Source organism: Onychostoma macrolepis, chromosome 15 (genome assembly GCF_012432095.1).
Source record: "Onychostoma macrolepis isolate SWU-2019 chromosome 15, ASM1243209v1, whole genome shotgun sequence".
Taxonomy (NCBI): domain Eukaryota; kingdom Metazoa; phylum Chordata; class Actinopteri; order Cypriniformes; family Cyprinidae; genus Onychostoma; species Onychostoma macrolepis.
In genome coordinates this window covers 10034974-10060966 of record NC_081169.1, presented here as the reverse complement: position 1 = coordinate 10060966, position 25993 = coordinate 10034974, and the positions used below count along the sequence as shown (strand labels likewise).

The following is a 25993-nucleotide window of genomic DNA, read 5'->3' as shown; positions in this document are numbered from 1 at the left end:
TCATGCCGTTCCAAACCTGAATGACTTTCTGTCTTCTGTGGAACACAAAATAGATATTTTGTATAATGTATTTGTCACTATTTTTACGGATAAGATGGATAATAACTGCTCAAAGGAAACTATAGGCCTACTTCACAGTGCTGATAAGCTCTCTTAAAGCAAAATAGCTATGTTAGTTTTGCTGTTAACATGAGCAAACTGTACAAAGGAGAAACATCTGTTTTAGTTAGATCATGTGTTCGGACCACAGAGGAAGTGGTAACAGTTTCAGACACTGATAATTAACCAGAATGTGGCAGTAAATGGTATAGCGCTTCCCTGATGGCAGCAAAGAAATTTTGAGTTGCGAGAGATCCGGAGTCCATACACAAGATCTTCTGGATCTTGGAATTCCTGCCTTCTGCTTAAAATATATTTATGTATTCTGTTATAAGGGAGAAAACAAACTTTGCAGTGTCTTCTTGCTCAGTTATGTGGTACCTGTCCATAGTATTTATCTTCACAGGTAAGCGCAAATTCATTTTAATCAAGCATATAATTTACATTTTGAATATATTATGCACTCATTTGGTTGACAGTATATGGAACCCATGGTTGTGTGATGACCAGTCCAGACCAGAAGGTTAATGCTGGGACAGATGTCCATTTGTCGTGTAATTTCTCACAATGTCCTGGACCTCTGGACGTCATGTCTCTTAGTGTGGAGTGGGAATTCAAGGTAGGCTTATTTTTTTAGGAATACTTTTTATACAAGCATGTATTATTATTATTATTATTATTATTATTATTAAACTTTTTGGATTTTTTAAATGCAGGAGATCTCCTCTGAGCCAAAAATAATCCTCTACTACATCAGAAATCGAACTGTACCACTTCCTGGAGTATTTTTTCAAGGAGATGTCAAATTAGGGAGTTTTGATATAGATCTCCCATCCGTGACCTATAAGAACAATGGAACTTATTTATGTAGATTGCGTCTCAATGGCATTTTTCACAAGAATCAAACACACCTTATTGTGCAATCAGGTAAACAACCCTTCTTTTTTTCTCCTACAGTTTATGTGTTGTTTACTTGTCAGTCATTACTTATTGTGGGTCAGTTGTTCATTTTACAAAAAGTTACTGGACAACAGGATAATATTATTCAGCCATTAAATTGACACATTAAATTAATCCCAAGTGACAGTAAAGACATTTATAATGTTACAAAATATTTGAATTGTCGTCAGTTTTTCTTATGAGTGAAATTCATCTTCAATTTCAATGCAATTATTGTTGATCAAACCCGTGCTGTCGCTGGTCAAATTAGAGTCTTATGCATAATTGTGTGAGTTTTCTTCATTTTTGGATGAAATGGAAAGACTTGTTAGTGTTTAAGTGTTAATGTTTAGTTATGCTGGACATTTAAAAGAGTTAAGCAACTTTATGTGTGCATGTTCTGTGATCGTATGATTGGGGGACAGGACCAATGACCATACATAGACTGTCTAAATGATGTGCCTGCCCTAAAATGAATTTCTTTAATTTATTTTAATGACAATTAATAACCTGTATAATATTTGTTCACATTCAACATTTATGTTAAGTATAAATAAATAAATAAATTAGGGTTGTCAAACGATTTATCTCGATTAATCGCATCCAAAATAAAAGTTTTCGTTTACAAAATATATGTGTGTGTGTACTGTGTATATTTATTATGTATATATATATAAATACACATACATGCATGTATATATTTAAGAAAAATATGTTATGTTTATATATTAAATATATTTACAGTATATATAAATTGTATGAATATAAATATATGCATGTAAATATATGTAAATATTTTCAAAATATATTCATGCATTTATGTGTATTTATATATATAAATAATAAATATACACAGTACATACACATATATTTTGTAAACAAAAACTTTTATTTTGGATGCGATTAATCGAAATTAATCGTTTGACAGCACTAAAATAAATAAATAGTTCCGTTTGCTTTAGCTCCTTTTAATTAATTAAACTGAGCAAACAGGTAAAATATATTTATATGTGACACTGAAGGGTTGAGTAATGACTGCTGAAAATTCAGTTATTGAGTGCTCTTTGTATTTAAATTTTGTGTCCAGTAGCTTGCTAATAAATGCCAGACTTATAAAAACCACATTTAAAATTCAACTTCCATAGCATATCCAGCATACAGTTAACATCTGTCAAAGTTGATAAAATACTAACATTTTAAAGGTTTATTTGTGGATTAGTTTGTATAAGAGCTCCAAGCTCAGTTCTCCTCTTTGTTTTCTTCAGCACTGACCAGGAGAAACAGTCCAGGTGTGAATCATCTGCAGACACATCCACCCTGGTGGTTGCCTCTGGCATCAGTGGCATCAGTGGCTGGGTTCGTGTTACTAATTGGTACAGTGTTTTTGGGGAGGAAAGCTTACAGATCAACCCAGAGAGAAAACAGCTCAAAGTAAGTAATTGTCAGTTCCTACAATGAGAAATAGCAGCTTGTAGGGCTTTTTTATTTTTTTAATTGTTATTTTATGGCTTCATGTTGTGCTTTATTTTCTACTAGGCACAATATGGAAGAGGTTAAAACCAGCACTGACACAGAAGACAAGGGAATGACATGCAAGGTGACACATCTATGCAACTTCCTTCTGTATGTCTGCTCTCATTTCCTCTCCTTGCTTTCTGTAGTGGTAAAGTCAATTATTAAATCACATTTTCCTTGATTTATGTTTATTCTGTTTAAAATAAGAAAACAGTGGTTGAGGTTTGATTCTTAAACGAATAAATGGGTTGTTGCATGGGTCTTGAAGATGACTTGCGTCATGCCTCAGGTGGGATTCAGCATGCCTGACCTTGCAGACGTGAACAGTCCTCCCAGCAGTCCAGATAACATCTATGTTACCATGGTAAGATGGACATGAAAGCAAAATATGAAATAAACACAATAATGTGAATATTGAGTTATGAAATGTTCTATTAGTGTTAAGTGAGAGTAGATTTTGCATGAGTTTGAACTTCCTTTGTCAAAAAAAAAAAAAGAAAAAACTGTGCTTAAATGTATTGATGCTTGTTGTGCACTTTAAATCTTAAAACTATATTTTTAGATAGAACTGTTTTTTCCAAATAATAGCATTTCAATGAAATAAAAAGCCATTTAAGTGTACTCAATGAAAGACACTAAATATTATTTAGTGAAAATATTATTTTCAAATTAAACATTTAAGTTTCAAGTGAATTTTAAATCATTGTTTTATTAACTATTTTCATGGTTTTAAATAAGTACACTTATTGTCCTGACTAGCATGTAAAGTGTTCAAAATTTTAATATTCAATATCACAAAGTTAGTATGAAATGTACTAAATTGCAACTTCACCATTACAAATGTGCAAAAACAAACATATTTAAAAAGAGGTGACATTCACGTTTCAACAGAAATTGCATTTAAGTATTTACCATAAATGCTTAAAAGTACATTCAATATATATTTCATGGACAACAGAATTATGAAATGACATAAAGATGTACTTAAGTTCTAAAACTGTCTTTAAACCCTCTATATTAATTTAAAAAATATATATATATATATATATATATATATATATATATATTAGTGGTGGGCATAGATTAATTTTTTTAATCTAGATTAATCTCACTGTAATCTTGGAATTAATCTAGATTAAAATGGCTCATTTGAATTCTGCCAAGTAGATCAGAATAAGTTCACTACTAGTAGTAAACAACTAGCAGTCATCAAGAATTTAATATTGATAATAACATTGAAGACATTGTATGATTATTCCTTAAAGATAAGGTTTTAATAGTTTTAGTAGTACGTTCTGCCCAATGTCTTCAAGTGAAACCGAACTTTTATTTTGACGGGTTGCCGTGAGGATAGTTTTTCTCAAATGAAACGCTCGAATGCTCATGAAGTGACTCTCAGAGCAGTTCTGGAGATGTTGTTCATGTATTTATGTCCTCATTTAGTGAGACGACAGACGTTAATATCGCTGCAAGCGTCACGCGGTCTTCTGTGAGTAGTGAACAAACCCGCGCGTCTGCGCCATACATTAACACAGAGACACACAGAAGTCATATTTAAATAGACGTTTTGCGGCTTAATATTTACAAATAGGAGTGGGAGTGTGCTCACTTGTGTGTGCGCTTACGTTTGTTTGTTTGTTTGTTTGTGTGTGTGTGTGTGTGTGTGTGTGTGTGTGTGTGTGTGTGTGTGTGTGTGCGAACCGGGGCGGAACTCCGCTGTGCGCGCGATACAGAGAGCGCGACCATGTAACGTAGAGACAGAAATGACTTGCCGATTTCCATTGGGAAGCTTCTTAAAAATAAATTTTCCCTGAAGCAAACCCGGCGGCTTCATAGCTGCATCCATGTTAGCACGCATACACACAGGTTCGAAGACTCGTTCTCGCCCCCTACAGTGCAATTCGGCTAGGTATACATCCGCGCTAAAATATCAAGGTGAAAGTCATCATAGCTTGCGTAGTATAGACCCAGCTCCCAACCCAACTTTGAGAATAACGGCGATATTTTTTATCGCCCGATAAGAGTCTCACGTTAACGCAGCACGTTAACGCCGATAACGCCCACCACTAATATATATATATATATATATATATATATATATATATATATATATATATATATATATATATATATTAATGCACCATTACATAAAATATATTTTTTCATAGACTAGGTGTAATATGCGATGTTCAGTTGATTTAATATCTCGAAATAATAACTTTATATATTATATATAACATTATTATACACCTTAATTTTATTCTTAATGACTTGCATCTTCGTTATTGTAAGTGAAATATGCATATGCATACATCCTTCATGTGTAAACTGATTATTAACCATTTGTCACAGAAACAAATGTTCACAAGATGTAAAATGGCTTTTGTTTGTGTGTGTTTGTGTGTATTATCAATCCCTGGAAGCAGCATGGTTTCCCATTCGCACCAGACGCTCCTGTCACAGCTGGACGCAACAGACTTCCCTCTGATTGGCAGCCGAAGGATGAGGAACCCATATATGTCCGCTGCCACCAAGATTTAGCAATCAGATCATGCTGCTTAAAATATGAGACACAGAATAACTGATTATTTAAATTAGTGAGAGTAAGTATTGTCAGATACATATTACCAAGTCCCCAATCAGACTGGTTTGCATACTCTTTTTCAACACTCACCAGCTGACAGTACATTATAATAAATCTGTGTTCTTTCCTCATGCATCTCTTTCATCATCTACCAGATGTCAACGGTGGTCAATATAGTTTAGTTACTGCACTTCATTGTGAGCTTCAGCCCTCGGCTTGTTCTCTATCTTCTCAATGACTTCTCATCAGCATAAAATTGCCACTTCTTCTAACTGTCTCTCTGTCTCTGAAGAGGCAAACAAAATGTCCCTGCAGTGGAGAAGTGGTTCTAAGCATTACACACTTAAGTATTCATGCTGTCCTTTGACATTTGAGGAACCACAGACCAAGAGTGTTATAAATCATAATAAAACTAGTGGCTAACCATTATTGGCATCAAGGTACACCCTCAATTAATGTGCTCTCTTTCCACTAATCAGATAAATAGCTACACTGCCTAATATGCCTAGCTTTAATAATCAGCATCATATTTTTCCGGCACCATTCTCATCCCTTATGTGTATTTCCACTTCCTGCTCATCTCTAGTACACTTTGATCTCCATTAGTGAGGAGATGAGGAGAGGTGGTCTTACTGCAAGCTAGAGCCTCATTATTTGGTTTTGCGTCAACGGCCGTTTGGATTTTCTTCGGCTGATTTCTGATTTTTTTTCTCAATTGATGAGATACATGTAATATAAAGATGCATTCAGTTTTTTTTTTAATCTTGTAAAATTTAGTCATATCATATTTTATTTGCTGCTGTTATAGTGCATTGTAACATGGTTCAATTGAACCCTCAAGTACGACAAATGACAAGCCGCAACCATACTATCAACCAGTTTTCCTTCCACAGACACTGCCAGCCATATCATAGCACAAAATAAAAACATTTTACGTGTTTTTTTGTATAATTGAAACGAAGAAATAGATCTCAAAAGCTTTTCTGGTCTTATTTTCCGCTACGTTTATTGTCATCGACCAAAATGCCTATTTTATTGCATTTTGGGAAAACGCAGTGGGCGTCCGCTTTGAAATTATCCTGTGTTGCACTGATGGTATTTCTGGGTAAGTAAAAAAAGCTTCTAATATGGAAAAAAATAAATAAATAATGATACTAATTAAAGCGCACCATTAAAATTACCATTCGACGTTTTAATTAATTTCAATGTAGCAGTCAAACAGATGTGTTAATCTAGCCATGTGTATGTGTTAAAGGATGCTCATAAAATTAGGAATATGTCATTACATCATAGCATTTGATAGTTACAGATCATCAGCCAGATACATTGAGCAACACTGTTGTGATGTTTTTCCACATCGCCATCAGCATTCACTGTTTTGATTGTGAAGCCATTGTGAGCGCATTCAGTTTGACTATGGAACGTAAACATAATATGTCTATTTTCATATTCATTGTCACAAAAGAAACAGCACTTAAGAGAAGCAGCTTTGATAAACATTGAGCAGTGCTGCGGGTTTATGATCTGTTTAACATTATACAATTAGGTCCGTGTCGTATTGTTGATACAGTGTCAATATGTAGTGTTTGTATCACTCCGTTTATTTATTTATTTTTCCAGTGACGCTTTCTTGAAGTTACATCGTTACACCAGTAGGTGGCAACAGATGATTCTGTTTATGAGCGAGTCATAAAACCTTTCTCTCAAACGATTCCTTCAAAACGCTGACTCATTCAAAACAAAACACTGCTATCTGCTGCTATCTATCTGCTATCGTTTCTAACTATTTTCGTTGGTGGAGCAAAGCATAAATGGAAACGTTGTGAATAAAATGTAAGTTAATGAATTGCATGCTCCCTCCCATTGACCGTTCAGTAGATACTGATAAAAGAGAATACAAAAAAAAAAAAAAGATAAGATTAAATAATAATAATAATAGTTAATAATACTTTATAAAATTATTAATTATTAATTGTATTATTAATACTTTATAATAATACAATACTTTTGGGTGAGAAAAGGTGGCTTGATGAAGTGAATCAATTCTGAACAGAAGTTTCATGTTTACATCTCATCTCATTTATGTATATATATATATATATATATATATATATATGTATGTATGTGTGTGTGTGTGTGTGTGTAATCTCTGAACAAACAAGCAAGCAAACAAGTCTAGTTAAAATAATTAATGAACAGTCATAACCAATATGCACGTTCTGGTTATTTTGCAAATAGGTTTATTGCTACAGCTGTGGCCTCATAAGACCATTTCTGTTAAAGGTTGCATGAGGATTATGTATTTCAACAGAAGGCAGATAACCTACTTTCTTGTGCATAATCCATGTGGCATAGTCTACAAATTATAATTCATTAATGTTTTATTAACTACTGTTCATTGTAGGCTTAACATAAAGGAAAATGAAATGTACACACCAGAAGAGTTTCACACAGCTGAATTGGGAAATTGGATTCAGGTTCAAGTGCAAACAATGCAGTTTTTCTAAAAAGCCACTAGAGGGCGTAAAACCCAGTGTTTCAGTGACAGCAGAGAAACATGACCTGCAATTATAATTAAAAAAACTGTTTCACTTAACTGTCTACCTCCAAAAATCCTCATACTTCTAATCCTAAATGATTTAATAAATTTAGTTTATATGCTCATAAAAATCTAAGAGCTATTAGACAAGTTCTAAACATAGATGACAAATCTCCATAAAAGTGCACAGTTAATGTCTTCACATGCTCACATTTAACGTAGATTAATTAATTTAAAATAAATGCCACTTTGTTTTATATATATATATATTTTTTTTTTTTTTTCTAAACTATTGCAATAGCATACATAAATGTGGCTTAAGTGTTCAAATATGTTATGAATTTTAATGCAAGTTTTTATCTCAAGAGTCCTTGGCCTTAGTGACTTCCCTGGGTAAAATGATTTGCATATCAATACCACATTCAGGTATACTGATAAATACTATGGATTTTAGCAATATTTGTGCGGCATCCTATTCTCCAGGAGATTGAACTTAATAATACATTTCAGTCAGCTTCCTGGAAAATACTGAATTATTCCACGAGCCCCAAAAGCTATTGAACTCAATTTCACTATTGAAACCGCCTCCTCTTCTTCTTCAGTGTAAAGATACACTACACTACAGGTTTTACTGTATTTTTTTTTTTTTATTATTATTTTTTTAATCTAATAATTCATCCTTGGTAAGCATAAGAGACTTATTTCAAAAACATTTTAAAACATCCCCAAACGTTTGAATGGTACTGTAGTGTTTACGAATTTAAAAGATAAAGGATAAAAAATATAAACCACTATTTGGAGTAAATCTATTAAGGATAAAAAATGTATTCACTCCTTACATTACACTATATGGCACTATTGTATTTTCCATGTTTTGTTTATTACAATATTGTAATAGATTGTTAGTCTTATTTCAAAGGTATAGTTCACCCTCAAATGAAAATTCTGTGAGCATTTATTCACCACTGTGTTACACCAAACCTTATCTTGCAAAGCAGAAGTTAGCTATTTCCTGTGAATGTGTGAGACTTCCAAATCATTAGCCACTAAAAAAAAAAAAAACCCCGGAATAACAAAGTGCAGTAAACTATAGCTTCACTATAAACCAGTGTTGTTATGATAATAAATTAACATAACAAGAATTACTAGTTGGCAGCATAACTCACATGTACTGTTTTTGTACATGTTAAATAACTCAAAGCAGATCACCCCGGAAGCCTCACACATTCAAGTTACAAACAGTCACACACACTCTTACGTTAAAAATAAAGTGGATAGGATGTTCTTTCTTCTGTGGAACATCATGTGGAATTCCTTTCATACGATGAAATATGATGACCGAGAGCTGTCAAGCTATAAACAGAACAAAAAAGCAACATAAAAGAGTATTTTTTTTTCTGTTATTCACTGAAGATTTTGTCTGAGAGTCATGGTCGCCATTCACTGTCACTGTATGGGAAAGAGCAGCTTGGACATTCTGCTATAAATAACTACTTTTGTGCTCTACAGAAAGAAAGAAATAAAAAAAAAGTCATACAGATTTCAAGACATGAGGGTGGGTAATTGATGACAGAATATTCAATTTTGGGGTGAACTATCACTTTAAATAGTGGATCAATAGATAAAATCCAACTGCAGTAGCACACAGTTGTCTCTTCGCAGAATGTGATACATGGTAGACTGTGAGGAAATGATAGCTGTTAATATCTGCTTCTCACTGAAATACACACTCTTAAAAATAAAGATGCTTCACGATGCCATAGAAGAACCTTTTTGTCTAAATGGTTCCATAAAGAACCTTTACATCTGAAGAACCTTCCTGTTTCACAAAAGGTTCTTTGTGGCGAAAGAAGGTTCTTCAGATTATAAAAAGGTAAGAAAGAGATGGTTCTTTAAAGAACCTTTGACTGAATGGTTCTTCTATGGCATCGCTGTGAAGAACCTTTTAGAAGCACCTTTATTTTTAAGAGTGCAGATGCCTGGATTTACACTCAAAGTTTCGCCCACAATATTTTATTCATTAGGCAGAAACACACTAAATGTGGTGTACTGAAACCATCTAAGTGAATTTCTTGTGGTTACATCAATTTTAACAACCTTATTCTGTTCACTTTTGAAATTAAAGAGATGATTTCAGTAATTAAGAAAAATCATATGAATATGAGCGAGAAGTGAAATGAACAGTGAAACATCCCAATGCTATTAGACTGTATATCCAGCCAATCAGATTATACTGTAGGACTATATGACATCATATTTACTAATTACTGATTCTGGAAATCTAGACAAAAATATTTCAAATATGGAAGACTTGAAGGCTGTGGTTTCCGATTTATGTCAATGTGTTTTCCCGTTCATACAATGTTAATGTACTTAATGTTATTGATAAACAGAATGGAGTATATTTTGTTTTCATTTGTATTTTTGTATCAGGATGGTATAGTATTTTATCTACTCAAATCTTTGGATTGAAATACAAAACCCCCAAATAACCTTCTTGTGCCCCAAATATTGTAATCCTAATATTGTAATCCAAACCTGATCTCATGACGAAAACGTACTTGTGGGATCTTTTTCGCAAAACACAAAATATGTACCAATAAGTACATATCACTGCAGTTTCCAACAGAAATGAACACTAGGCGCTAAAACAGCGAGCACTTTTAATCGTTTTCATACACGTTTATGATTACAGCTCGTTAGCTCATCTAGCATGGAATAAGATTTAGGATACGGAATCCTTGGGTACGAATCCCATGAAAAAAATGATCTACGATGAAAGAGCTCAAAGATTAGAGACTGAAAAACAAGCTAAAACAGCATGCTTGCGATTGCGTTTTTACGTCATATTCGCTTTTGTTCATACCATTGGGTAGGTTTAGGTGTAGTGCAGATGGTATGTTATTTTAAAACGGACATTTCATGTCAGAGCTGTGGTGACACGTACAAAACCAATGTCACATAAAACGTACCATATGTACGTTCACACTGATGTTAACATTTTCTCCGACAAGCGGATGCGTTGAGACTTGTTTTCCGGTTTGGTCAGGTTAAATTGAAATAAATATTGACCATTGAAAGAAATATTTTCTTTATAGCTGCTTTGAAACTGTATGCATTGTTATAAGCAGTATACAAATAAACTTGAATTGAAATGAAATATATGCAATAAACAAGTTAGGTTAAAAATAATCTAAAAGTAATCAAAAAGGCATCAGGTCAAAAGTAATCTAAAAGTAACTAAAAACAAGTTAGATCAAAAGTAATCTAAAAGTAATCATATTCAATTACCTCAAATGTGTAATCTAGATTACTGACCATTTCCGTTATATATTTTTGAATCAGGAATGGATTAAAATTTGTAAGTAATCTACCCAGCACTGTATGTATGTATTTGTGTGTGTGTGTGTCTGTATTATTTGTTTTTGCATGCATATCCAGCTCCACAATGTACCTTGTCCACATTTCTCATTTTACCATAACCTTGAGAGCAGAAAAAAAGAGGACACAGACAGCGCAGGGAGGGTGTAGTGATGGGGTTTGTCAGGGACTGTTGTGTGAGAGAGATCTACACTGCAGTATTTTATGCCTACAGCTCTCTGAACCGGTGAATATTGGTATATAACCATCAAATCGATACCCCAAGAGTGGGCTAAAGATGTTAATGTTAGTCAGACCTCTTATATAAACCAAAACATTCACAAACAAGAGTTTACAGATACTCAAGATTCACTGTAGCTTTCAAACTACAACAATTTGGCTATTATTTCCTGATTTTTTTTGAAAGAAATGCATGGATTCGGTGATTAAATGTGCATGCTGTATGTGAAGGAGTTTTAAAGCGTTTCTGCTGTGGTACAGACCTCAGAGAGAAACAGACTAAATATACATGAAGGTAAAAGGGTGGGTGGAGACGACATTGACGTAGTGCTGCTATTGAGTAACATGCCTGGCCGAGTGCTGACTCTGCATGTGTGTGTGTGTGTGTGTGTATTTATGCTGAACATGTGTGTGTGTATTTCAGCCCACACTGAGAGGCTATGTAGGATACAATGACATGATGCAGTACTGCATCATTTGTAGCAAAAAAAAAAAAAAAAAGCGCTATGTATATAATGTATTGTTGTATATCTGCATAGTTCAAATGTTGCCTTGTTAGCACTCTGGATTTAGCACACTATAAATCATAATAGTTACTGAAGCTATTCACATATGCGTGAGCTTTGTGTGTGTATGTGTGTTTTCTCTGAACGCAGCTGCTGTAGTTCTTGCTCTCTATCCATGAGGACACCTGATTTTTCTAAAGGGAGGGGGACGGACTAAACTGCAGCACTTTGAGGGGGGTGGGGATGGGATGGGATGGGATGGGAGGGTGTGACGAAGTTGCTGCTTCTACTGCAGAGAGCCGGGCCGATAAAGCATAACTGCTGCAGCAGTGGGAACTTGTCCAGAAACACAAAACTCCTGACTGCAGAGGGATGAAATGGTGCAGAGGTGGAGGAAATAAACCTTTAGACAATATGATAACATTCCTTTGGCAATTAATGATCATAGTAATAGCAATGCAACGTACAGTGTGCTTTATACAGAGACAGATTAAGAAGTCATGTATTTACATTGAACTTGGCATACTGGAAAAATATGGTTTATTTAATGCATTTAAACACATTGCTTAGAGTAGAATGACATTAATAATGTAATAGGTTACATATTTAAATATTTCAAATTTATTGGGATTTTAAAGTCTGAGACTTTGATTCCAAATGTACAACCCAAATTCCGCAAATGCTGGGACATTTTTAAATTTGAATAAAATGAAAACTAAAAGACTTTCAAATCACATGAGCCAATATTTTATTCACAATAGAACATAGGGAACATAACAAATGTTTAAACTGAGAAATTTTACACTTGTATCCACAAAATGAGCTCATTTCAAATGTGATGCCTGCTATAGGTCTCAAAATAGCTGGGACGGGGGCATGTTTACCGTTGTGAAGCATCTCCTCTTCTTTTCAAAACAGTTTGAAGACGTCTGGGCATCGAGGTTATGAATTTCTGCAGTTTTGGTGTTGGAATCTGGTCCCATTCTTGCCTGATATAGGTTTCCAGCTGCTGAAGAGTTTGTGGTCATCTTTGATGTATTTTTCGTTTAATGATGCACCAAATGTTCTCTATAGTTGAAAGATCTGGACTGCAGGCAGGCTAATTCAGCACCCGGACTCTTCTACCACGAAGTCATACTGTTGTAATAGCTGCAGTATATGGTTTTGCATTGTCCTGCTGAAATACACAAGGTCTTCCCTGAAATAGACGTCGTCTGGAGGGGAGCATATATTGTTCCTAAAACCTTTATATACCTTTCAGCATTCATAGTGCCTTCCAAAACTGCCCATACCGTATGCACTTATGCACCCCTATACCATCAGAGATGCTGGCTTTTGAACTGAATGCTGATAACACGCTGGACCATAGAACGCTTTTCCTCTTTGAAACAGTCCATTTTAAATGAGCCTTGGCCCACAGGACACGACTGTGCTTCTGGACCATGTTCACATATGGATTTCTTTTTGCAAGATAGAGCTTTAGTTGGCATCTGCAGATGGCACAGCGGATTGTGTTTACCAACAGTGGTTTCTGGAAGTATTCCTGGGCTCATTTAGTAATGTCAATGACAGAATCATGCCGATGAGTGATGCAGTGTCATCTGAGGGCCCGAAGACCACAGGCATCCAACAAAGGTCTTCGGCCTTGTCCCTTACGCACAGAGATTTCTCCAGTTTCTCTGAATCGTCTGATGATGTTAATGCACTGTAGATGATGAGATTTGCAAAGTCTTTGCAAATTGACGTTGAGGAACATTTTTTTAAAGTATTCCACAATCTTTTTACGCACTCTTTCACAGATTGGAGAGCCTCTGCCCATCTTTACTTCTGAGAGACTCTGCCTCTCGAAGACATCCCTTTTATAGCTAATCATGTTACAGAAATGATGTCACTTAACTTAATTAGTTGCTAGATGTTCTCCCAGCTGAATCTTTTCAAAATGTCTTTTTCAGCCCTTTGTTGCCCCCGAGCCAACTTTTTTGAGACCAGTAGCAGGCATCAAATTTGAAATGAGCTCATTTTGTGGATGAAAGTGTAAACTTTCTCAGTTTAAACATTTGCTATGTTCTCTATGTTCTATTGTGAATAAAATATTGGCTCATGTGATTTGAAAGTCTTTTAGTTTTCATTTTATTCAATTAAAAAAAATAAAAAATAAACATCTCAACATTTCCGTAATTCAGTTTGTAATTTCTGAAGTATCATGCAACATTTGAGTCCTGGAGTAATGATGCTGAAAATTCAGATTTGCAATCACTGCAATAAATTACATTTTTAAAAAATATCCAAATAGGAAATAACTGTTTTCATTTTAATAATAGTTCATTCACAATATTCACAATATTTTTACTGTATGTTTAATCAAATAAATGCTGTTTTTGGTGAGCATAAGATAATTATTTCATAAACAAAATCTTACCAACCCCTAACCTCAATTTGAACAAGGCTTATCCAATCCAAATTTAATCAAAACTAGCCATTATATAATAAAATTTACTTTTAAAAGCTGTTTGAATGATATAATTATATATATATATATATATATATATATATATATATATATATATATATATATATATATATCTTTTGAAGCTAAGACATCTACTCAAACCACTTTGAAAGTAAAAAAAAAAAAAATGGCTTGTTTATCTTTTGAGAATGACATTTTAACTTACTCGCAAAAGCATTTTCATGCACATTGCATATAAATCATGCACTTACAGAAGTATCTCACCAATCAGATGTAAGGAATTAGACGTGTATATTTGCATCTCTCATAGCCTGTCCAGTGAATTCCATGGACGTGCTGATGCCACCACAGATCCTCGCTCTCAACGGGACAAATGTCAGAATCCCCTGTACATTCACCTCATGCTACAAGCTGGACCCCAGCAAGTTTGCCATGAACTGGACCTATCAGGAGACAAGCAACAGCACAGAAGAAATGGTGAGAGAAAACAAAAACTAAACTTGTTAATACCATTGTATTACCAATTCTTTAAAATTACAAAATTCCCTTTTTTCTTTACCTTTCTCGGTCTACCCTCATCCAAAATGTCTTCTTTTCCAAGTTCATGACTTATAAGAACAAGATAACACCCTTGAAGTCGAACCGATTTGAAGATCGAGTCATATTTTCTGGAAACCTGGATAAGAACGATCTGAGCATCACTATTTCAGATGTACAGTTGACGGACGAGGGCATCTACAACTGCTATGTGCGCAACCCTCCAGACCGCATTCTGGGCCATGGCATCATCCAGGTCTTCATCCTGACTGAATGTAAGGCTTCATTATGGGCCAAGAAGCTCTACTCTATTTCTTTCTTTATTGCAGGTGTTGTTAAGTCCAGAATTAGAATAGAGTGCTGCATTGATGATCTATTTTTGAAGTTGTTCGCTCAACAAAAAGCCACATTTCCAGTGGCTTTTGGATTATTATAGAAAATAAGCTCTGTGAACAACAAATGTTAATGATTCTTACATGTTTTCTTTTCATCATGATAATCTTTAGAAATTAATACAAAGTTAATCGATTTTGAAACCAATCACCAGAAGTAAAAAGCTAAACATCTGTAGTCTTATTTAGCCAGTTGTTTGCAGCTTCCTTTTTCAAGACCAGTTAAATATCTTAAACGGAGTGTCTATTTACACTTAATGCAAATAGCCCGCCTTGTTGGCAGAGGCTATTTACACCAACTCCGCCCACCAACGTGTGTTTGCACTAGACATTACAAAAGACGGCTGGCAAGCAACAGCTCTAGTGGCGAAGATAATAAAGTGCATAATGCATTATTTTTAATGCGATCGACCCGAGTTTGAATCCGCCTTTTGCCAAACACGTTCTTCTCCCTTTTCACATATCATATCACATCGGAAAGGCATTTATTTTCAATAAAAATGAAGAAAATAATCGAAAAGTTGAAAATAAATGTCCCAATTGGGCAACATCTATTTAACCTTTTGAGCGGTACGGTCCCACATATGGGATTTTTATTTCTGTGCCCCTGGGAGTATGGTCCCACATATGGGATTTAGAACGTTCGGTGACGTCGCATAACTGCCAAATTCAGACTGTAGTTTCGCTCATTGACTGGCGCTGAGCCAGAGAGAGACGTGCACTGCAATTGACCTATCGGTAAGCCCCGCCCCCATAGTTACTGTTGCTCCCTCGGACAAACAAAAGGAGACAGCTACAGTGTGAAAAGCTTGTCCCACAATGTTTTTGCACAATTTTGGACACAGAAGGCCACCAAATGGGAATTAAATATACCATGGAGGGATTTATAAAATATTTAAAAATAAATACGGTGGGTAACTTGAAGCAAGGGTTTACAGATCACAATGTAAGCGGGAGAAGACTCATATTACGGTCGGTCATCACGATCACAGATGACAACATGCAGGATCAGCACTGTTCATGTATCGCAGGGTACGATTAAATTTATGTACATTTAACCAGTTTAATATGGAGAGGCACTGAAATGTAGACCTACGTTTGTGTGTTTTTGACCTACACTGTACAAGAGGCGAGAACAGTCCGCTATTTAAGTTTGTACGTTAGCATGGACTCACGAACTTTAACGTTAGCTAGTTTTAGCCAGAGATACCTTGCTAAAGCACAAGATAACATTAACGTTCTGCTTGAGCAGATGAAAACTGTAACTTGTGTATGACAACCAGAAAATGAAAGTCTTCATTTGTATTGGGGTGAATACTTAGGGACATTTTGCTCTGTTTTGTTTGGATTCAGGAAATGTAATAAAATAAATTATATTTCCCATCCTCTCAGGATACCTAGAATCAGTGTTACAAGTACTCCAGGCACATCGTTTTTCCATTTTTGAAGCATAAACCCCATAAAACCGATGCGCGCTTCGGATCTTCCAATGTTTCTCTATGGCGCTGAAACCTAAAGATGTCCGAGTTCCGTTCCCCGTGCAACTGATACTCGACTGCCATTGGCTAATCTGCGTTTGAGGGGAGGGGCTTACCGATAGGTCAATTGTCATATTATCACAACAATGCATTGTTTTTAACCACATAATGCATATATTAGGTTTCAGACATTTAAATACACATAAGTACTAGCGAAACAATACATTTAGAGCTTGTAAAATACACACAGATGTCTATGGAAGCAACAATAACAAAACATTCAAATTTAATTTGCCGATGTGTTTTATTCATATCAGATACACATAGTGTATCTATAAAGTTCACTCTATTCTTCACCCAGTTCACCCGCCACTTACTTACATGTATTTCGGGAGAAATTGATGAATTCATGTGCTGTAAATCCGACTGTCAGGACTCTCTGAACTGCGGCGCAAACAAACATGGCCGGGCCCATCTGACGTTACAGATCACGATCAAGATCATTTATAAAGGTGTTTAAACGACAAAACACACTCATTTGCACATATTTGTGAATCGGAATATCAGATTAATTAGTAACTTTTTAGGGAGTAACGCAATATTGTAATGCATTACTTTTTAAAAGTAACTTTCCCCAGCACTGTTTATAACATTACTGTAGAACCACTGTTGTCACATATTTGAACTATTTTTACTACCTTCCTGGGCCTTGAACATGGTAGTTGCGTTGCTGTTTATGCAGGGTCAGAAAGCTCTCAGTTTTCATAAAAAATATCTTAATTTGTGTCGTGTAAACCTACCCTGAGAGTTTGGCCATTTAACCATTAGTGATAAATGCCGTAACTACTAATCTTAATAAATTAACTTTTTTTTTTTTTTTTTTTTGCTGAAGCAATATGGTACTCTGATTTATTTAGTTTTTCTCAATTTTTGTCTTCCTCTGCCCAGTGCCGCCACCAAGAGATTCGACCATTGCTGTCGCCATCGGGGCATCTGTGGGGGGAATTCTAGCTTTGCTCATTCTGTCCATGGTAGTGGTGAAGTGTATTCGCAGACATAAGAACCAGGAGCTGATCTCAGATGAGCAGAAGATGGAGGAAGAGGGCAAAGCAGATGGAGAAGGAGGCACAGAAGAAGCAACAAAGTAAGAATCTCTTTCTTTTTTTTCTTTTCTCGTAATAAAGAGTTTATTCTCTATAAACAAACTGCTTACTTTGAATCCTGAAACAGACAGCCCTAACCCGCCATCTTAGCCCTGGAGGCCTAACGGATGGTGGAGCTCCATCCTACACATTCTGGTAAAAATAATTGCTAGCAAGTGTGTTTTGGTGGGTCATGTGACTGTGGTTGACAGTAGCCCTTTCAAGTTCTCCATCTTCGTTTCATTAGCCTGTTCTTTATGTTTTTTAGTTCTGGACCCAAATTACCTGGTTACTATCAATCTGTTTGTAGTCTTGCTTTATCTAGTTGGGTTCTGTGATGTCTTTGTGCTGGTGGTATGCTGTATGTTTTTTTTTTTTTTTTTTTTCTCTCCATTACTGCAAATGGCCGGCACTTGCAACGAGTTCTTTTAACATATATAACCAATAATTATCTTACTTCTACTTGCTGTTGAATTTCAGTCACGAAAAAGGCAAGTAACAAATTGAATTAAATGTGACATTTTGAAGTAGAAAAAACTGAAATGCTATTTTCTAAAATATATTTCAACAATCTGTTTTATATAAAATACTGTAAACAATGTATTTAAAAAAATAAAATAAAAAAATAAGCAAGGAATGTCTTCCAGTGATCCTTCACTAAATGAAGTAAAGAAACTGTATAACAATGTTTACTCATATATATATATTAGTGGCGTTCCGTGCATATAAGCTGCGAATGCGCCGCATACCCAGGCCGTCTGAGAGAATGAGTTCACGGGCTAATTAATATAAACATGATTATAAGTTGATACCTTATCATTTGAGATGTAACTTAAAGCTTAATAAAGTGTTGGGAATAAGTATGTAAAATGATTTATTTGAAAACAACAATAATGTTCTGTAAATCTACGTCAGTGACGGAAGCTTCCAGGTAAAAAAGCTCTCCGCAGCTTTGGCGCCTCCGCTCTGTCGCTGTGACTCGTCAGGATTGTTGCGCGTTCTCAGTGTTTAGGTGGTATGCGGCTGATTTCATGCGCGAGGTAAGCTGTCCGAGAAGCACTCGACCAAGCGGAAAAATATGCTATTGCTGCCAGATCTCGACTGCCGAAAATTACATTGTGTTTAATGCAAAACTAACCCGACGAAATCATATGAAAAAAAAAAACATCATAACTGTATATTTTCATGCTTTCTCAAGCAAAGCAAGTTTTGAAAGTCCACTAAAAACGTATCTGGTCATAGACAATGTTGAAGAAGACGTTATTGTCAACATGCCTAAGTAGTAGCTAAATAAAAAATAAAAAAGTTTATAAAAATGTATATAAAATTTAAAATAATAACAAACATCAGGAAAAAATAGGAAACAATACCTTTGTAAGCGACTCAAGTGTACGGAAAACAGTTAAAGTCCTTCTGTGATTTTATTGTTGTTTGCAACTTTACTTGGCAATATTTTAAAGATATTATTACTATTTATTTATTTTTAATTTTTTGGTATTTTGCATGGTCTATTATTGTCATCCGGGTGGGAATTTGAACTCCTATTCACTGGGAATAAAAAAAAAAATTATAAAAAAATAAAAATTCATTCAGTTGATGCAGAGACTGATTATTACGTAGCCTATCATAACGTAACTACATATAAACGTTATTTGGCGTTTTTTACTTGGAAGTCACCGCTCGCCACTGATATATATATATATATATATATTATCAAACTTTTCAAGTATGTAAATTGACAGGCATTTTAAGCATTTTTAAAAGTAATGAGGCAAGTGAATCATAGAATCAGTGATTGGAACTACTTCAAACAATTAGACTGTCACAATTCGTAGGAGTGAGGAGATGAGGAGTAGATCGGAATAAACAGTCTTTTAATGACAAGTAATCCAACGCAGGAACACGGGAAGACATATAGACATAACAGCGGTCAAACAACCAGGGGAGAACACAGGACTTATAAACGGGGAACGTAATCAGGTAGAACTGAAACAGGTACGGAGTAATTCATCAAAAACTATGGAAACGAATAATTAGAACAGGAACTAAACCAAATAAGGACAAACAGGAACCATACGGAACACACACACACACACACTTGACAGATCGCCCCCTCCCAGACGGCGCATTCTGCGCCATAACAGTCCCACCGGGGAGGCAGACCCGGGAGCATGACGGATCAAGAGACTCAGGAAGCCATGGCGAAGCTTCCATAGCAAAGCTTTCGTTCTGGGGGGCGCTCTGGAAGGCACTTTCGAGGAGCGGAGCTGACGGCCACAGGAGGAGGCTCAGGAGACGATAGGGAGCTGGACGGGACTAGCAGAGACAAAGGAGATGAAGGAGAGCATCCGGACAGGACCCGAGAACTCCGGGGGTAGCGCCATATCAATGAGCTTGGAGCTGCATGCTGGAGCCAACACTGGAGGGCTTGAGTGAGCCGCGAACGGCAGGCTTGACTTCCCCGTGGACGGCTGGCTTGAGAGCAGAGCCGCGGACGGCGGCGGGCTTGAGTCAGCGCCGGCTGACAGGGGAATGGCGGATGGACTGGACAGCGGGCTGGTTCTGGATCGGGGCCGGATGCTCTCCAGACACCGGAGGATCCCTTCCTTCCAGTGGTGTCTAGGAGGTCCATGAGGCGATGGTAATTGGCCCCGATCCAGAACATAGAGATTATAGTGGCGTCATCCAACGCCGTACTCGCGGCGATCCCGCAAAACTCCCGCGCATACTATATCAGTGGGAGATCTCGGCAGGCCAGGGCGGAAAACCACGAGCGGTTTCCATAGCCGCTTGGAGAAACAAACAGGAAACAAAAACCTTCAAAAAATGAAAAGAAAAAAAAAACACGGGGGAAAAAGGCGCCGCTCACTTTCTGTTTGGTCCGCTGTTCTGTCACAATTCGTAGGAGCGAGGAGACAAGTAGTAGATCAGAGTAAACAGTCTTTTAATGACAAGTAATCCAACGCAGGAACACGGGAAGACATATAACAGCGGACAAACAACCAGGGGAGAACACAGGACTTAAAAACAGGGAACGTAATCAGGGAGTAATTAATCAAAAACCATGGAAACTAATAATTAGAACAGGAACTAAACGGGAACACACACGTGACATAGACAAAACTGCCTTTCTTGACATTCTAGTACATACAGTAGGTTCTGGCAAATTAATCAGTCTTTATTTAAAAAAATAAGAAATGAAAATTGAAATTGAAAAAAAAAAACCTCGTCAAAATGAATAATATTTCCCAAATCTAATGTTATTTTTCCTACAACATAACCACAAATGGAAATCAATCAATCATCAATAAATGTTAATATTCAACATGTTGATTCAACATTCTCTCACATTTTTTTGTTTCATTGTCTTTCTTTTTACCTTTCAGAAATTTAAGCCTCCTGCCTGAAGATATGTAAAACTTGTTTGACTCTTCATCCTATAACTGTCTCATTCGACATCCCTCGGTTTTCTCGTGTAGCAGTCAAACATGTCATAAAGGAAGATCTCCACCACAGTGCCATGGTGTCCAGTTACCAGTGAGAAATCACAAAGGGTTTCAAACTGCCTCTTCCACTCAATACAACAGGTTAAGGTGATAACTTCCTGCAGAACTCTTCGTTTGGACCACCCTTTTTCAAAGTCAAGTAATGTTTTTTTTTTTCTTCAACTACTGCCACTATTGATATCAGCCATCCAGTATTTCTGCTGAGAATTTTCTAAAGAGATGAATTTTAAATTATACAAGGTCCTCTTAAAACTGCCAAAGTGTTTTTACCCTTATGGTGTTTATACGTTTTAAGAGTTTCTTGAGAAATCACTGCCCTCAACAACCTCTCAAGTGTATGTAGAAACATAACATGTGTGTGTTTGTGTGTGTGCCTTCTCATTGTGCCAGTTTGCTCTTGTTGGCTCTAAAAGTTTATGCTGTTTTTACAGCAGACTATTAGGCAGGACCATGACTATACATCAGTGTTCAAAATGTATAATTAGCTAGTTTACAGCACAAAGCACACCTCCAAAACATGTACAATCATTGCATGACAATTTGCTTATGCATGATACACACAATTTGCACAAGCATCTGGCACATTCCACAATTAGGGTATATTTTGCTGTTCCATGACATTTTTTAAAGGCCTTAGAGGCATAAATCCTATGCTGTCTTTGATTTAACTTATTAGATATTGCATATTTGTTATCTAACATGAAACTAACTTGTTGGTTTGTTAATGGTGATTTTGACTTGTTCCACCTTAGAGGACTTGGTCTTCATGACTATCAAACAATTATAATCACAGAAGAGCATCATCATTTTAAAAGATTTCATCATAGTAAAAGTGAATGAATTCTTAATTTCTTTGTTAACCTTATTAAAACGTATTTCCCCCATTACCAAATATGCAAATAAATAAACAAACAAACAAATACAAATTTGAGAGGCCCAAAAATAAGCTATTTTGGACATAAATAATCTCTATTTTCCCAATTATGAACAGACAAAAGATCAAACAAATATCATACTGAGTGACAGCTTAATTTATGTCAAATTTTCTCTAATTTGCAAGCCTGAAGAAAAACAAAAGGAGTTTCAGCTATTTTGTACCCTATTTATGGAAAATGCCATTTCCAAAACATTGCTTTCACACATAAACATCATCATTTCAGGTGCAATAATTATGTGGCAAGTTAAACATGATATATTTATAGATAAAAGCCAAAAAACAACCTATACAGAAATTTGATTGTTAATATTATCGATTGTGTTTGACATATGTTGTGATGTGTTATTTGGAATGTGTGAATTTATTTTACATGAGTATTTTATTGAACGTATAAGTTAATAAATAAATTTTTAGTCAATGCTGAATTTATTAACCTCATAATCAAATTTCACACATAATCACATAATCTGTTCTGAAAGAGACTAACATTTTTTTTAAATTCAGTAACAAGCAAATGAAAGATACTGGATTAATGAATGCGCATTTGATGGAAAGATTAAAAAAATAATCAATTCCGTATGACATTATATCATATATGTATGTATACAGAGGAAATAAGAAACTTTGATTTCAAGTAATTGGGAAAAAAAAAAAAAAAGAAAACCAAAAACAAGCTGTTTTCATGTGTTGGGAATCCATTTTGATAGTGAAATACAGTGATTGTGAACTTTCAGTGGACTCGTATAGACAGCAGACTGTGTAGTAGATTATGTAGGGAAGAGGCAGGTCCCCTACATACCATCTGCTAAATCAAACAATTTAAAAGAATAGCCTCAAGATTAGTACAGCATATTTTGTGTTATGGTCAGGAAACGTGAGTATTAAATAGTTCTATTCAATGAAAAATAAATATATCAATATGGATATAATATGTTTGTATATTGTAATATTGAATGATGTTGAAAAGTAGCAGTATATGTCTAATTTAAACATTATGTATATTTAAATTGATTTAAATTAATCTGACAATGTCATAGAAATGTAGGCTCATTTACAAATGGTTCTTCTTAGTTCTGACGTAAAACCTCATACAAGATATACAATATCTGTCTACAGACCATAGGAGTAAAGTATTTCAGCACTTATTTTACTTCACCATGTATGATTACTTAGTGTGCATGCTGTAACACTGCATTCATTCAGCATAGGCCCAAAGCCTGGAGCCACAGTGATTTTGAGCCCAGGAAGCCTCACCCTCTGCTGGGCAAAGCCGACAACCACACTGGCTTCTGTATACTCACACTTTAACTCACTCAATCCCTTCTGACTGGCTCAATCCCTTCTTTATTTAACTGACATAAGTGTTATGTTACACTTCCACATCATATTGTACTCCAATAAGTATTTAATAAATCAAGTTGCTTCTCGTTATATAAAAATGTATCATGAAGTATTGCTGTGTTATCTCTATAATTTTGCTCCATTTTTAATGTTTAATTCAGTAATGCTTTATTGTATTATGAACCAAAACTGAGATTTACTGTTATTTAACTGTTATTGCTGTGTATTCAATGATAATCATGTATTCAATGACACTCGGTTACTTTGTTCACATACACATGCACTACATTGTATTTTTACCACCATGTTTTGCATTAGATATTTGCATAATGTGAGCGACATCAGGCATCCACAAAATGTAAAAAAAAAAAAAAAAAAAGTCTCCTAAAGGATATAATAAAACCATTAAGCTCATAATTTGATTTGCTGCACAGCAGTTAACATTAAGCCAGCTTGTGAAATCCAGACTGTGGCACAATGATTTTATGGCTAGCGCTTTAGTGGTTGCCATTCATAGGTTGAGTTGCCAGGAAACACGACTCCAAATCCCTGATTTTCTTCTATTAGAATTAGACAACGATTTCCTAGTTACTTGTTTACATGTATTCATAAGTACTGATGTAATAACTAGGTCATTAAATATAATTTGTAACTCTCAGAAGTCTGATATTATACTGAAGGTGAATTCTATCATATGTATGATGTAACCATGATTGTACTGCCTTGATGTTTTCTTTAATGCATTTGCCTTCAAGATTTCGTTTTTACATCAAGATCATACAAACATAAAATTTTGTGGGCATAAACAATAACAGCAGTCCAGTGAGGTTGGTTGGAATGGTTTGCAGACCAGTTTTTTGCTCGTTTTTTCCATCATGCATGCCTCTGTTTTAGTGTCTCGCTGAAGGTCTGACTCTGGCTTACATTAAATACATACTGTATGCTTGCACTGCACCACAAATAAGAGCTGCATCACTGATTGTTTTTTCAATAAAAACAAAGAAACAAAGCATTTTATTCTTGCCTCTTTTTAAACTTAAAAATGTTTTATTAATTGAATGAATGAATGCATTTATATAGTGCTTTATTGTGTGTTGCTGTACACCCAAAGCGCTTTACAATCATGTGGAGGGGGTCTCTCCTCAACCACCACCAGTGTGCAGCATCCACTTAGATGATGCGATGGCAGCCACAGGACAATGGTGCCAGTGCGCTCACCACACACCAGCTACAGGTGGAGAGGAGAGAGAGTCATAGAGCCAATCAAGTGGATGGGGATTATTAGGAGGCCATGACTGATAAAGGCCAGTGGAGAGAATCTGGCCAGGACACCGGGGTTACACCCCTACTCTTTACAAGAAGTGCCATGGGATTTTGAAATGACCACAGAGATTCAGGACCTTGATTTAACGTCTCATCCGAAATAATTGAAAGTATTAATTAATATTCAAAGAGATTGTTCCCTCAAAAATATATTAATTTACTCACCCTCATGACATTCAAAACCTATCACCTTCCTTCTTCTGTGGAAAACAAATGAAGATGACCCATTCCATATATATATATATATATATATATATATATATATATATATATATGAAGCAAATAATAGTGTTTGGCAATGTGCAGAGAAGATGTAAATTTGGAGCAGGTAGGCAGGGCAGGTGTTCTACAGAGAGAAGCTGACAGAGGGGGTTGAGGGAGCAGCAGCGTCTCCGCAGTGTGATCAACACTAGCTACTGCTGGAGAAAATTGCTGCACAGGCAAAAGTGAAGGTGACTCATGCATGCAAATATACAACATAGATATTTATCAAAGTGGCAAAATCAGACCACAGCAACACGACAACTTAAAGTTCAAAGTAATAAAAATCAGGGAGTCTAATCTACAAACAAATCTGAGCTGAGCACTATATAGTTATTCATTCAGTTAAACAGAGCATATGAGTTATGATCAGTACTGATAAAAGGCTTTTTTTTTTTTTTTTGTAATGTTTTAATTATTAATATTTAATATGTGCTGCTATTACAGTGTGTCAGCAAGACAGATGTAATTTCAAACATCGAGTGCAAAAACCCTTCAGCTAATCAATCTCGCCACAATTAGTCATTTAGAATACACAGATGTGACTATTTCTCATTTTCTTATTCTTATTGGTAATTATTTGTATAATTGTCCTCAAAAAACTCACCCCCCCCCACACACTTTTGAACTGTCAAGTTTTTTGAACTTCCTTCTTCTTGATAACACTTCTATCGTCAATGTACAAGAGTAAATTTTGAAATGGTTCAGCAATGCTTATTTGAGAATGAATGTTGTTATCTCTCTCTCTGTCTCTCTCTCTTCATCTTCTTCTTTCAGATAATTTCTAATTAATGAAGTCTCTGCCATTTCCATGAGCAGATAGA

The 25993-nt window shown here is 35.6% G+C and overlaps 2 protein-coding genes across 6 annotated transcripts; both read left to right on the top strand.

Moving 5' to 3' along the window:
- The first annotated feature begins 276 nt into the window (after positions 1-276).
- Positions 277-5151, top strand: LOC131520894 (uncharacterized). Of its 4 annotated transcripts, none has more exons than XM_058745426.1 (7): positions 277-505; positions 579-718; positions 816-1026; positions 2304-2469; positions 2575-2635; positions 2843-2917; positions 4977-5151. In XM_058745426.1, exons 1-7 carry the CDS (start codon positions 418-420, stop codon positions 5136-5138), a joined length of 903 nt encoding a protein of 300 aa, XP_058601409.1. In that variant the 5' UTR covers positions 277-417; the 3' UTR covers positions 5139-5151. The 4 variants fall into 4 exon arrangements, with proteins under 4 accessions (XP_058601409.1, XP_058601407.1, XP_058601408.1 ...); XM_058745424.1 differs by having other exon boundaries at positions 2822-2917; XM_058745425.1 differs by having other exon boundaries at positions 279-505; positions 2822-2917; positions 4980-5151.
- An 856-nt stretch (positions 5152-6007) lies between these two features.
- Positions 6008-24595, top strand: scn2b (sodium channel, voltage-gated, type II, beta). Of its 2 annotated transcripts, XR_009266154.1 has the most exons (6): positions 6008-6242; positions 14563-14729; positions 14854-15064; positions 17608-17803; positions 17890-17957; positions 21188-24595. XR_009266154.1 is itself a non-coding variant. In XM_058745428.1 (5 exons), exons 1-5 carry the CDS (start codon positions 6161-6163, stop codon positions 21216-21218), a joined length of 687 nt encoding a protein of 228 aa, XP_058601411.1. In that variant the 5' UTR covers positions 6008-6160; the 3' UTR covers positions 21219-24595. The 2 variants fall into 2 exon arrangements, 1 of the variants encoding a protein (XP_058601411.1); XM_058745428.1 differs by lacking the exon at positions 17890-17957.
- The last annotated feature ends 1398 nt before the right edge of the window (positions 24596-25993 follow it).

Excerpts from the sequence above, each read along its gene's own strand:
- scn2b (XM_058745428.1), top strand. The coding sequence starts at position 6,161 with ATGCCTATTTTATTGCATTTTGGGAAAACGCAGTGGGCGTCCGCTTTG. Across the intron at positions 6,243-14,562 it reads TGCACTGATGGTATTTCTGG|CCTGTCCAGTGAATTCCATG; the intron begins GTAAGTAAAAAA and ends CATCTCTCATAG. Across the intron at positions 14,730-14,853 it reads GCAACAGCACAGAAGAAATG|TTCATGACTTATAAGAACAA; the intron begins GTGAGAGAAAAC and ends TTCTTTTCCAAG.
- LOC131520894 (XM_058745424.1), top strand. The coding sequence starts at position 418 with ATGTATTCTGTTATAAGGGAGAAAACAAACTTTGCAGTGTCTTCTTGC. Across the intron at positions 506-578 it reads CATAGTATTTATCTTCACAG|TATATGGAACCCATGGTTGT; the intron begins GTAAGCGCAAAT and ends TTTGGTTGACAG. Across the intron at positions 2,470-2,574 it reads CAGAGAGAAAACAGCTCAAA|GCACAATATGGAAGAGGTTA; the intron begins GTAAGTAATTGT and ends ATTTTCTACTAG.